Source organism: Polypterus senegalus, chromosome 13 (assembly GCF_016835505.1).
Source record: "Polypterus senegalus isolate Bchr_013 chromosome 13, ASM1683550v1, whole genome shotgun sequence".
Lineage (NCBI taxonomy): Eukaryota > Metazoa > Chordata > Cladistia > Polypteriformes > Polypteridae > Polypterus > Polypterus senegalus.
In genome coordinates this window covers 47771958-47785913 of record NC_053166.1, presented here as the reverse complement: position 1 = coordinate 47785913, position 13956 = coordinate 47771958, and the positions used below count along the sequence as shown (strand labels likewise).

Below are 13956 nucleotides of genomic sequence, written 5' to 3'. Positions count from 1 at the left end.
TAACTGTTGAGAGAGATTTATTGAATAGTTTAACAATAATCAAAATTGAGAAACACAGGCAGTTTGAACATCTTGTACACATACCTAAACATAAGCATTTAGATTACAAAATGAAAATCTAGGCCTATAAGCCTTGTGATGAGCAACATCTTTGAGGCACATCACATTTTCAGTTTTGATCAGAGCATTTCCAGGAACAAACGTGAGGAATGATAAAACATTTGCTTGTTTTATTAGTGTTTTTGATTTAAAATGGACCAAGAAAACTGCAACGATACCATAGCTGCATCTTGTATATATTATTTTTAAATGTGGGCCTAATATTAATAAGCAGTCAGCTTACATGACAAAAAAATATTCAGGTTAACACTAGAAAAAAGTTCTAAATGCCATTGCCAGTGCAACAATTTTGATTATATTCCAATTTTGTTAAACCAAAATAGTAGCAAGAAGAAAGAAACTAATAACCTTGGGTACGAGTGTGCATCAGGACTGCTCAGCAACCTAGGCTGGAAGTGTAAGGGTTTTGGGTTGATTTCTTAGTTACGCTTTTCCCTATTAGTTCACAAAACCCTTCTTCCTCCTCTTCCACATAGTGGAATGAGGACCTAGGTGGTGCATTACTTAAATATTTTGCCCTCTGGCTTGCACTAGTTCTGGTGGTATTCAGGTTTCTGAAACCACAGTGCTGACCAAGATGCAAGTGTCAGAGCAAAGAAAAAAAAAAAATAACAAATCCTTGCCAACATAACAGAATTTTGCTTTAAATAAGTTAATAAAATCTGACAGCAAATGCCACTTCCAGGCCGACAACCGTGCAGTGCTTTAACAGAAACAGCTTTAAAAACCCTAAATTCAACCTCTAAAACAAAAATCAGAATGAATGTGTCTAAACAAAGTAGAACAGAATTTCTATCCTGTAACAATTTTTAAAAAGCTACCAAAAAAACTGAAAAGTGCAAGCAATGCAATAAAAGGTTCAAAAACCAAATTGTAACTTGGTTTTAACCATTACTCATATCTGTACTAAATTTTACTATTGTGTGCATACCTTTTATATAAAAGTGAACAAAATGCAAACAAAAAAGGAAAACTCCTGTCCAGGTTTTTTTTCTTACAACAGTATATAAATTATATTGGACTAAATTAAAAAAGTAACACTTTTGAAAACAGAAAATGGCATTAGTGTAGAAAATGAAGTCTTAGCTAAAGTTGAAACATCCAAGGAATTTGTGAGGATGTCCAATCATACTCCATTAGATGTGTCTGGGATCAGATCCTGTAAAAGAAAATACGTATGTCAGAAGAAGAGTAAAACCAAAGAACCACCTCACAAATTAAAATTATTAAGTAAAATTATAAAGTGCCTTTCACAGACATGACATCACAAAGTGATGCACAACAAACATACATAAAAATACTGACCAAACAGAACAAAACAAGAAATAAAACAAGAACACAACTAAAAATAAATATCCAAGCTGAGACTACTCAGTTGTGTTCAAAAACAAAAAAAAAATGTCTTAAGTTTCTTACTAAAGATTCAACGGACTCAGCAATACTACGCTAGTGGAAGACCATTCCAGAACCTTGGCACAACTGACTGAAAAGCGCAATCCCCACGTAGCTTAAGCCTGGTACGAGGGATGACCAAAAAGCCCCGTTGACCAGACCTAAGTGCCCGACAGGCTACATGGTGGTTGGTGCAAGTGACCAGTGATATACCCAAGTATACCTCAGAGTGAAGGCTAAGAGGAGCAACAATCATTCTTCCCTGGGTTCAACTGCAAGTAATTATTACAAAGCCAATTATAAATCTGTGACAAGCAGCCAACCAAAATCGACAATTTTTCAATTTGGGTTAAAACAAGATAAATAAGCTGTATCATCTGCATAAAAGTGACAGAAGATGCACTTAAAAAGAATTTATAATTGAAGACAAAGGAAGCATGTACAAGGAAAACAGTACCAGTCTGAGGACTGAACCCTGTGGCACTGCACAAGGCAGAGGAGTAGCCTGTTTTAAGGCTTTTAAGGCCTTTACCCTGCTTCCCAAGTAGCAGGGACTTTTTATATTAAATAAATAAAAGCCTCACAGGACAAAAAAAAAGTGTTGTGGGACAACACACCCATATTGTGAAATAATCTTAACTGGAAAAATACTACTTATCTATTTTGAAGACTAAGCCAATGCCATGTAGCTAAACTTCTTTAAGAAATAGTAACTGAAACTGTAACATAAGAAAGGTGCTCAAGTTTGAAGGCAGGGGTAAATTTAAACAAAAAAGAAACTGCTTAAAAGGAATACTCCACCCAAAATGTTCACTTGCAGAAAAATCCATTTTTGTTAATAAGAGTTATTTAACAATACTTTAGTACAAAATGCATGGGTTTGGGACATTGTGAGCATGCCATTGGGTGACTATGCAACACGAGTAATGGGGGATTTTTTCATGTTGCTATAGTTTGTGGGTTGTCTACCACTGGCCACCATGGACCTCGTTCTAAAAAAATATATATTTTTCTATTCTACACTAAAATATTAGATTAAATGTTTCTCAGCCATTACCACAAACTACATAGGGATAAATTACAAGATACATTTTTTGGTTGGAGTATTTCATTAAAAATAGTTCAGAATAAAAGTGGACCTTCTATTAAATAAATTCAACTAAACAAACTTGGAAGTTGCACTGAATTTGTCCACCATGACTGCAATTTCAGAGAAAAGTTGGCTAGGACTCCTGCAATGCAAAAATCAAAGTGGTAATCTTTGATAAGACTTTGCGAAAAGATTATTTAATACAGCTGCAGACTGGCAAAAAGATTATATTTAAAAATTGTGGCTCGAGAAAACAGAAAAAAAATTAACAACTTCTAAGATATTTGCCAAAAAGCCCCCAGGGTACGTCCATTATATTGTGAGGACATGGTAAAAAGTTTCCAATCTCTAGGTCGCTGTAAACATGTCATTAAATTTTGTTATTTTTGGCAATTGAACTGCTAAACTTGTGTTGCGTTCTATATCTCGGTTGCTGGAACTGGAATGGTTGGTTATAAACTTGAGCACACCCCATTGTTGCTATGTCCAAGAGCCTCTATAATGCATTCCACACCCCTCAATTATGGGCAGTTGTCATTTGTAGTCGGACTCAAAACACCTTCAATCTGGAGTTCAACGACAAGTGTTAGGCCGCATAAATCATGTCTGCACAGAAATGTCTTCAGAAGATTTTTTTCCAGACTGACCCTCCAGTTTTTTCAGGCAATTTATATTTTGTGTTACATACACAGATACAGTACCTGTTTCTACAGTGTGAAGTGCTTCTGGAATAGTGGGAAGGTGTGCAATTCTGTAATAACTGTGCTTAAGTTGCTGAGCTGTCCTCCCCGAAACAACCCACTTCAGTTTCTGGTGATTTGGCTTAGTGCACTTTGGAGATGCATATTCAGCAAGACATTTTGCTACCATCTCCCTCCAGACAAAAAGGTCTCGGTCTGCAATCTGCAACCAAAAACAGATGTTACTCAGCTAAAATACACAATAATTTTGTGAATGTGCCAGATTCACAAAATGAAAGATCATTCTTCTGCATTCACATACAATGGGACAAAAAAAGAATATACATGTCTACCCAAGGGAAATTTATCTAAACCCCACTTAAAAAATGGTAAAACCCAGGGAAAAAAAATTGTAGAAAACAATGCTACCTAAACTAACCAAGATGTGACATAATGTTAACATTTCACCTATATTTTTTTTTTTTTGAAAGAAAAAATTATAGCTCATCGGACTGCCTTCTGTGCTGACCCAGTAGCAAATTATTTCTCCTAAAATACAGGCTGGATATGCACATGAACACAATAATGTGTGAATGCAAGACATGGAAAGTGGTAAACTCCAAAAATTCCCATAAGCACATGACCACAGCATTAATTTACTCCATCTTAACCATATTTTTTGTTAATCTTTCAATTGTTTATTAGCAGCTGTAAATAACCCACTTTTTTGCTTTCTATCAATACCCAAGAAACAAAATGAGCCCAACATAAGGAGTGTGTACACCTTATCAATTCCTACGGACAAGGTTGTTTTAGAGCAGAAAAGATGCATTAATTAACCTCACACACACTTGACACTAGCCAATTTCAAACCCGTGTGGCAATTTAATAAAAAAAAAAACACACACCACATTTGGCTGCAACTCCACCAATACAATGGCTATTCCATACTCTCCACAAAGATGGGCTTTAGAGTGTCTGAATAAACTTTTAACATTAGTTTTTTTTTTGTTATTTTATGCATTTGCTTTAAAAGCATATGAATTGAACACATGGTTGTGTGGGGAAATGGCATATTTAAATTATTAAAAGATGCAAGCTACTAGTTTTTTTTTTGTTTTTTTTTTTAATAAAAGAAACAAAAATGTATACAGTACCCTTCCCACCCATTTGTAACCAGTCAGACTCATATCGTAGTTTGTGACTTATCGTTAAAGGTCCGTATTGTAAGAGAATGAAAACTGTCAATTTAAAGCAGAGAAAATAAAGATATTACGATAATACTGAACTCATTTGAAAAGTTCTTGGATAGGAGTTCTTTAATATACAATACTAGGGGGCTCCGCCCCCTGCTCGCTTCACTTGCCCACCCCCGTGTTTGGTTTACTGGATATGCAATTTATTTTTTGTATAGCCCAAAAATCACACAATAAGTGTCGCAATGGGCTTTTACAGGCCCTGCCTCCTGACAGCCCCCCCCAGCCTTGACCCTCCAGGAAGACAAGGAAAAAACACTAACTTCCCCCCCCCCCAAAATCCTTGTAGGGAAAAAATAAATAAATAAAAATAAAGTAAAAATCGAAGAAATCTTGTGAAAGGCAGTTCAATGAGAGACCCCTTTCCAGGCAGGTTGGGCGTGCAGTGGGTGTCAAAAAGAAGGGGGGTCAATACAATACAGTACAATACATAGAACAGAATAAATCCTCAACAGTATAAAAATAAAAATTCTAGAAGTACGGAGTAGAATTTCACATTAGATTATATCCTATAATATGCTTTGAATTTGTTTTAAGTCCTGGATACCTCATTCATCAAGCTGCCTTCCACATTTTGCCATTCCACAGCTGAAATAGTGCTAAAGGACACCACTTTCCCACGATTCCTACAATCTCCCATCAGGGATGACTTTACCTTAGGCAGGCAATATACGCGTTGTGAAGGGTAGGTGCGTCTGAATGTACGCTAAGGATATGCTGTGGCATCATCTGCGGTCTTCCTGCTGCTGGCGGGATGCATGTTTTGCTTGTCTCGTCATTGTTTTAAGAGCTGGGAACACATGATGCTTGTCTGACAGATGCAATCCAACAACTGCTAGGGTTAGATGCCTGTGGACCCGTTTTAAATGATGGCTCACTGGCTGGTCTCGCGTGATGTTCTAAAAACAATAGTTGTCCCCTTTTTTTACGGCCCCGGGCATGGTTAAATTCCTTTCTTGCAGGACGTACAACGCTGCCCCCTCGCTCGCTCGCTCCCAGGGGAGGCTGCCGTCGCGCTGCCCTTCCATCTTTTTAAAGCCTTTACAGCCGCTGTACTTTTTCCTTCTTTGTGTCTCTGCTGCTCGTGTTGTGATCGTTTCTCCGTCATCATAAATATACACCTGAACGAATTGTGTTTTCTTTGAAATTACACTTGTCGTTGCTTTAACTGTTACGGGTCCACAGATTCTCATAGTGTATGTTCCATTATTGTGTTAATCTATGTTTTGTGCATTGAATGATGTGCACTGAGACACCTGTATCTGTGTGTGCTGCTTCCCTTTCCCCTACTGTTTTTTTTTTTTTTTTATTGCTCATTCCCTTTCATCTTGCGGTTCTTTTGTCTTTCGTGATCTTAACGTAAAGATTACGTATCGTCTACTAGTCATTCATTCCACGGGATTTCCTTTTATAATAGAGAGATATGTACAAATATACTATCTGAGCATCTTTCAAAAAGTCGCCAACGAACTGGCAGTTTTCCTGACAAGACTTACCATTGAAAATTGCTGTAAATTTTGCACTACATCTCTCAATTCATGAAGCTTCTGCTCCTGAATTTCCAATGACAGTATAGCCAATGCCAACAACGAGGGCTAGGATATAAAGTAAACAAGGGTTAAAAAAAAAAAAAAAAAACACTTATTTATCTTGACTCCATCACTGTTATTAGATTAGTTTCACAACTACCTTTGCTTTGGAGAACATCAGGCGGCAGTGGCATGCTTTAAGCTGAGCTTCTAGTCTATCAGTGTTCAGCAATTTCTTCCTAATGAAAGAAAAAAAAGAAGCAACTTCCACTAAGCAAATGACCAGCTCTCAACAATAGTTCCTCTAGCACTGGGACAGACCATACTACCAAGTAATGATAAACATGCCCCATAGGAAGAAAAAAAAATTAAACAGTTAAACAAACAAAACAAATATGAAAATACTAACCAACATGCAATTGAAAAGTGTTTCTGAGCAGGTCAGAAAACCTTTCTGGACTTGAATCAAGTTCACTAGAACACAAATTTTGTTTTCAAGCAAATTAAGTGTTTCCATTGCAACCAAGTTAATGGATAATAATTGAAAATTCAAAGAGATCAACCAAAACAATTAAACTTAATAAAATACTTTCAAAACACTTTCATATTCTTAACAGATTTATAATTCAGGGATATTAGTACAGTTAATTGCAATGGCTCAATGGAGGTTTCACTCCACATGTTAATTTCTCTTTCAACCCAGTATCAAGCCCAAACTAATCAATCATTTTGATGTATTTTATACAGTGGTTGCCCATTACTTACTGTTCAGTCAAAGAGTGTTCTATCACATGTGCAAGATACAATCTAAGGAACTTCACAACTGTCACGGCTTTAATTTTCCAGTACAGCTTCTCTAGAATTATCTTCTCCATCCTCATCATGTCAGAAACCGTGAATCTTCTCTGGGCAATTCGGATTAAATCACTGGCGAGAGGGATGTTCCTTTCATCTTCAGTCGACTTTATTGCCAGGTAGAAGCAACATAAGGCAACACATGACAAATGTTTTGGCTGCACCTAAACAAAAACATTAAAACGCATTACAGTCTGGTAAAGCAGCCCAAGGATCAATTAATAAAAAGGTGAATATTCTTCCTGGAAAGTGAAGGACAGAACTACATCAATAACATTTGTGCAATCCATTCACAAGTCGCTCTCGTAAACAAACAAGCATCAATTCCTTTTCCAAATAGCTTGTTCACTTCAGAGTGTACACTGGAGCCAGTGCCTGGAAGATGGCACCTAATCTGGTAGCACTTGGCACACATGATCCAACCAAATCAATGCATGCCAGGCCCAGACAATCTAGAGTTACCAATTAATCTAAAAAGCATTTCTTTAGACTATAGGCAGAAAAACCAGAGCACCCTAAGAAAAACCTTAAACAGAAGCATTCTGAATATTAGTACTCCAACACAGGCCTAAAAGCTCGAATGACTGAGCCAAAAATGTGTTCTTTAGCAGTCATTTTGTGTTGGGTGTCCATTTATTATGAATAGTCAAACAAACAATCTTTTATAAAAAGAGAAAATTGCTCATCTACGAATATGAAAGGAAACCGAGTAGCCAACTCATCACACCTAGGTCAAAATCAATGCATGATTTGCCTTTAATCATTACCGACACCCATTTTTACCAAGGAGCCATTTTTCTATTGAGTTTGTATATACTTTTTTATATTTTAAGATATTCAATTGATCCGAAATGTATTTTTACATCCCTTGGATAGTTTAGAGGCCCTTATTTCTGCACCATGTTTATTCTATTATGAAAAAGTTGCATTTACTATTACCAAATAGGACTTTAAAAAGAAAATGAAATGAGAATTTAAAAAAAAACTTGCCTACCTTCATAATTGACAAAAATCTATCAAGAATATTCACAGCAAGCGAGAAAGTTTCTGTACTCAAGCCAAAAAACTGACTTAGGGATAAGAGATCCTTCACTTCAAAGTCCCTTAATCTGGAGGTTATTCTAAAGCCACTATCATGGGCGGATTCAATTATCCTCAAACCATTTAATTTTGGCTGATATTTTGCCTCCATCTCCAGAAGAGCCCTTAACTGGCTTGGGAATGGACTTGGCATCTCTTGATCCACTGTGTCAGGCATCTGCAACAGGAGGTAAAAAAAAAAAAAAAACACAAAGGAGAACATTTTATTCTTCACTTGCTTAGAAACAAATTATTACTCCAGAATACACACCACATATAGAACATCCTTAAGCGAACTTGATCCAATTCGGGGGCATGAGGCTATCCCAGTAACACTTCGCCACAACATCAAACCAACACAGGGCCCACTCACACTCATAGTAAAAGCCAGCCTCGGTTCACCAATTAACTTAACATGCTGGCTTTGGGGATGTGAGATTAATTTTACACATGCACCAGGAGAACACACAAACTCCCTATTAACCACCGTCAAAAAAAGTTCTACCTGTCAATTGGAGGTTCAAACACAGGATGTTGCATCGATTTGGCAGCAACGCTACCCACTGCGCCAGCCTCATTCTGTGTAGGATATGGATTAATGCTAAATATAGAGATGCAAAAACTATTGCATTTAATACGATTTAAAAAAACGAGCATAAACTACAGTAATACGATATATTAAATGTGAGCAATAAAACAAGACTTCGACAGACACCGAAGCGACTGTGTCACCCAGTTTGTGTTAAATAAATGATCCTACAAGGATTTTGTTCACTTCAAGATAAGTAAAGTTAAACAGAGAAGTATTCCTTTTTACACCAGTTCACGCGAATACGACACACTATAACAATAATTTAAAAGTATTTTCTTTTGAAAAGTAATGAATAAAATCTAGCTTAACGTCTGTTCAAAGTCAAAATGTGGCATCATTCATTCTCTATAAACGAGATGATGACACGCACGCAAGTGAACAGTCCACTCACCTCTGCCACTACTAAGAACGAGCTCTTTGCACTCGCCTGCTGTTTCACGACACACTGCAATAAGGCGTGAGGCCTCAAGAAGGGCTCAGCTGCGTGCAGTCGGTCGGCTGGCTGGCTGTGGACTTGCCCGGGCTTGCCTATCTGTCTCCCGTAGTCACTCGCGGACCCAGCGCGAGACGAGGCGCCGTTAACGGGGAATATCGTTGCTCCCCGTGACGAAAAAAAGAATATTACCGAGATCGTAGTCGAGATCTGTTACAAAACCGAAATGTTATTTTTTTTAAACCCACACTTACACAATCAGAACTTTCGCGTTAACACGAAATCAACCCGCTGCCCTAATGACATTACTTTACCACAAGCCTGCCAAAGACATAAAATATAAACCCCACTAAGAGACGACACAAAACGTAATCGTTTAAATAATGTCATAATAAAAGAACGTAGCTGTACTGAACTTACCTTCAACGAATTCAGTTCACAAAGTTATTCACAGTGCAAAAATTAAACAAGCCTTGGCAGTCGAAGAAAATAAACTAATAACCTGTTGAGTGATTTCTTAATAGGTCTGAATATTTGTTATTTAATAAAAAATCTTAACACGGCTATTGAAATAGCCCTTGGAAAAGCGTAATCCTAAGCCCCCCTGATGCACTAACCCCATACCCTTGGCTAAAAGCAAAAAATGTCCGCCGTGCAAACAGATATAAAGAACGATGACATTAAAAACCCCGCCTATACAAATTGATGATTGGACGATGGCAGAAAAAAATGTAGTGACGTGCGCGTCCAAAAAGGACATCTTGGAGCGCATTCGCCACAAGAACTGGCAATCCTGACGAGGTCACTGCAAATGATGACTGTCGCCAGTGGCCCCTGCGTTGTCTGTTTTGAGAAGAAATTATTACATTTTATTATTACATGTATTACGAATAATTAATGTTTACAAATTCTCGCAAAACGTTATTGCGGTAAGTAGCCCGACGAAGGAGTTAAGCTGTAAACCACACATACAATGTCACCTCATACAAGTCGCCTGAATATCAAATGCAGAGATAAAAACCGCAGACTTCACTTCATAAGGACCTGCTCAGCTGGCTGAATGTCACTAGAACTTAGTTTAAACTGTAGCATTTAAACCATGCTGTGTAAATACGGGGAATTAAAAGGAATCCGTTTATTCATTTTCCAGCTGTGCGCATTCCAGTGTAGGATTATGGGGTCGCAGGAGGCGTTCGGAGAGTTTAGTCTTGGCTGACCCTAAACGTAGACCAGAGACAATGTCAGCATTCAATAAAACGTCGAAACTCTACTGGACGTTTTGCCAGTCTCTTAAGTGCATAATGCACAGATCCAGCCATGCACCCACTTTTGGAAGAAACCAAGGAAGGGAAGGATGTGACATCTCCATACAAGCCTGTGATTTCATCGCAGTGCTCTGGAGACAGATATCACAAAACTAACGCCTGAAAGGGGAGTAAAACCAGTTTAAGTTCTTGTGTAATGTGAAAGTAAATACAAATCAGACTGGCTTTGTGTTCACACTGCACAAATAACTTGAAATATTGTAAACACCAATGGGTATTATTTTGTTTACATCTTCACACTAGCGTTACAACCTCTCTGGACACCTGATAAAGAAGGCACCAAATGGCTTTGTTAAATAAGACTGTTTACTATCCAGACAAGGAAGGATAAATAGATAGTGTAGCGGACTGCCAGGACACTTTACCTAGCCAGGACACCTCCATCACAGAAGGACTGAGGGAGAGAGAGCTTATTCTGGACACTATCTCCCCCGGAACAGTAGAGGGCAGCCCCCTTAGCTTGCAGCAGGGGCCCATGGCCACCGCAAGAAGGCACATGGACCTTTGCCGAGCCATATGCTGGAAGAAGCTCATTGGACACCTGGAGTCCTTCTGGGTGTCCTACAAAAGGAGCCAGCCACCATTACTTAGAGGGCCAGAGTTGGGAGGAGGTGGATGAAGCTTCCCTGGAGAGGAGTAAAGGCAAAGAAAGAGAGAAGAAAAGGACTGGGATTTGGTGCTGTTTATTTGTGTTGTGCTGCTGTGGGAAGCAAGAAAAGCACTTCCCACCTGAATAAATGTGCGTTGTGTGGCAAAACCATGTCTCTGCCTGTCTGTGTCTGGGCTGGGGCGACTGGAGCGCCCCTGAGCTTCACAATAGATAGATAGATCTTTATTTGTCCCAATGGGGAGTTTTTCTTTTTTTTTACAGAAGCTCAACAAATAATCTTATCTTATGAAAAACAACAAGCCCCTCTCAAATAAACATCAGAATGACTAAAAGAAAGAAAACAAACAAGAAGGAAAATTTCTGACTTGACTATCACAGTCATAGTGAGGCATTATGCAGGCATATTGCTGTTGGTATATACCGGTAGGTGCCCCAGTAGCATTTTTTGACACACTTCTGCTGAATAATTCTTTGATTGAAAGTGCTCAATGTTAATCTGTCAGAGAGAGGATGTGCAGCATTGTTCATAATGACACTCACTTTTGTTTTCATTCTCTCCTTTTCTACTACCTCCTGGGAGTCGAGAGTGCACCCCATAACTGTGCCTGCCCTTATTAATTAACTTTTTGATTTTGTGTGCCTCTGTTGAAGTGATGTTGCCAGCCCTGTACACAACAGAGTAAAAAATCACTGGCCAACACAGAGTTACAGAACATGTACAGGATATCACTTCCCACATTAAAAGAACGCAGTCTCCCAAGGAAAAAGAGGGTCTGCTCTGGCCGTTTTTATACTGTAATACAGTATGTGAGCACAATGCAGTCATAGCACCATAATATGCTAATTTGCTGAACACATAAATATATACTGTATCAAATATACGGTGTATATACATAGTGGTGGAGGAAGATGTGTAAGGATAGCTGTGTGTTGCCATTAGCTTTTTCTGTATTTTTTCCATGTAATTCCTCCCAAACATATCCCAAAACCCAACATAAATAGATCATTATACTTGCCATTCATCAGAGGCTCCAGTGATTTTTGTCTTCCAGAAGATTCCATTCTGTGGATTCTACCTCAGTGCAGAAAGCTCTCCACTTTCAAGGACACCTCGTCATTCATGGTAGTTTTCTTTTGCTTCCTGACATTAACGACTCCATACAGTACAGATTTCAAGAAAAACCTGGCACACTTCACTGCAATTTAAAAGAGTTCAAGGAAGAGTAGACAAAGACCATGAAGAAGCTCATGGCATAGATGAAGACAGTGAGTTGACATGACATATGTTTCAAACAGCAAGCTACATCTCTAACTCCCAAATTACCACATTAAAAGAACAGAAATCCAAGAAATAATATTTGTATCATAGGAATGAAAAAATGCTGAGACTAACAACCCAATACAATTTTTGGAAAAACTGTGGTCAACTACATTTCCCAAGATGCATGATTTCCTCCAGGTGACTGAAAGATGTCATAGAAAATATAGACTGAGGTGCACAATCGCAAGATTACTCAATTATGTTGACCATCACACAGTTTCCAGAAGGTACAGGAAATCCTCAATCTATCCTTTCATGATCAGCCGATTCTTCTGTTCCCCAACAGCTCAGGCCAGAATGGCAGTAACTCCTGAAAAAATCTTGTGGATCTGGGTTGAAGCCATTTGTTTTGTAGCTGACAGACCTCAAGCTCGCTCACTTCCTTTATTTATGATTATACAAATCAAGTTTTTGAAATTATTGACAGTTTCCAGGGCAAAGGTACATTTTCTCTCCCATGGCTTCTTCTGTGATCTTTATCCCATTAGTCACTTTGATGTCTTTGTTTCTTCCAAATGTTGAGATTCCTTTTCGTGTTATCCAGTCTGCTGTCTGTGAAATAAATGTAAAGACTTCTACCACTTCTATGGCAGCATTTTTTGATTTTTTTATTAATCTCTGATTGGAAATTCTTTTTTCGCAGACCTCTGGAGGTCAGAGAACTGATTCCCCAAGAATGTTTTATCACAGCTCCTTTTTGCAACTACCCAACATGATGTTTAGATACCATTATCATCTTCTGGTTCTGATGTTGATGTCGCAATTATTATGCATTCTGACTTTGATGTTGATACTCACCCATCTATTACCATTACCATTTTAATTACTATGTCATGTGGCTAGCAAAAGGCATAACAACGGTAAATGTGAAGCCACAAAATGGCAGTGAGAATCCTAAAAACTTAGCACTTACGGCATCAGCAGAAGAATAATCAAAATTTAAATAAGCATAAAAACAAAAGTAAATACTGTATTGAAGAAATGATTTAGTCCGCAAACCAGGATGTCAAAACTCAAAGCAATTTCATAATGGGCTTTGTGTATCAGTTAAAGATTTCCTTCTCAGGTAGTCAATTATCAAAACTCCCAAGTAAAAGCTGGATTGTGAAATGTAAGCCAGAGGTAGCCTGAAAATGCATGAGAAAAATAGCTTCAGTTACCAAAAATGAAATTATTTCCATATGAATTAAGCCTATCATCATTGTGGAGGGCGTTTACAGTATATTATATATATATTATAACTAGCACAATGAGACTTGCATGAATAGTCTGAATGTTTATAACAGATAGTGCTCGAATATTGGTCCTCATGCAGTATATAAGAGGAGCTATAAAATCAGATGGTCAAAAAGTGTTTAAAATTCAGATTACCTATCTACTACCTATCTGTTTTATGCAGAATTTCAGGTATTTGTTATTGTTATTTGTGTCACTTTAATGCCATTTTGGGAAGTTTGACAACCAGTATTTTGTGTGTGGGTTGCTAGACAACTTGGTTTTCCTCTGTTCATCCATTAACTATCTCAGTTTGCAAATAAATGAAAAATAATTAATGTGAGCATTTTGTCTTTTTTTTTTTTTTCTTCATTGTTTCTGACCCCTTTTTCTGATTCTTGACTTTAATTCCTAATTAGCAGTTTGGTACTTTTGAAATATAGGACAGACTTTTGGTT

The 13956-nt window shown here is 37.9% G+C and overlaps 1 protein-coding gene across 1 annotated transcript; it reads right to left on the bottom strand.

Annotated features, from left to right (window-relative positions):
* On the bottom strand, nt 1-9671 carry ccng1 (cyclin G1). The gene is made up of 7 exons (XM_039776273.1): nt 9448-9671; nt 7917-8180; nt 6833-7086; nt 6228-6306; nt 6035-6133; nt 3304-3505; nt 1-1279 (listed from the first exon to the last, which is right to left on the bottom strand). Exons 2-7 carry the CDS (start codon nt 8178-8180, stop codon nt 1257-1259), a joined length of 921 nt encoding a protein of 306 aa, XP_039632207.1. The 5' UTR covers nt 9448-9671; the 3' UTR covers nt 1-1256.
* Nucleotides 9672-13956: the final 4285 nt, after the last annotated feature.

Bases quoted from the DNA above. Each gene is read 5' to 3' on its own strand.
- ccng1 (XM_039776273.1), bottom strand. From the start codon at position 8,180: ATGCCTGACACAGTGGATCAAGAGATGCCAAGTCCATTCCCAAGCCAG. The intron at 6,307-6,832 runs GTAAGTAATGGG...TTCTTTCATTAG, and splicing joins GAACACTCTTTGACTGAACA to GAAGAAATTGCTGAACACTG. The intron at 3,506-6,034 runs GTAAGTCTTGTC...TTTTGGTTGCAG, and splicing joins ATTTACAGCAATTTTCAATG to ATTGCAGACCGAGACCTTTT.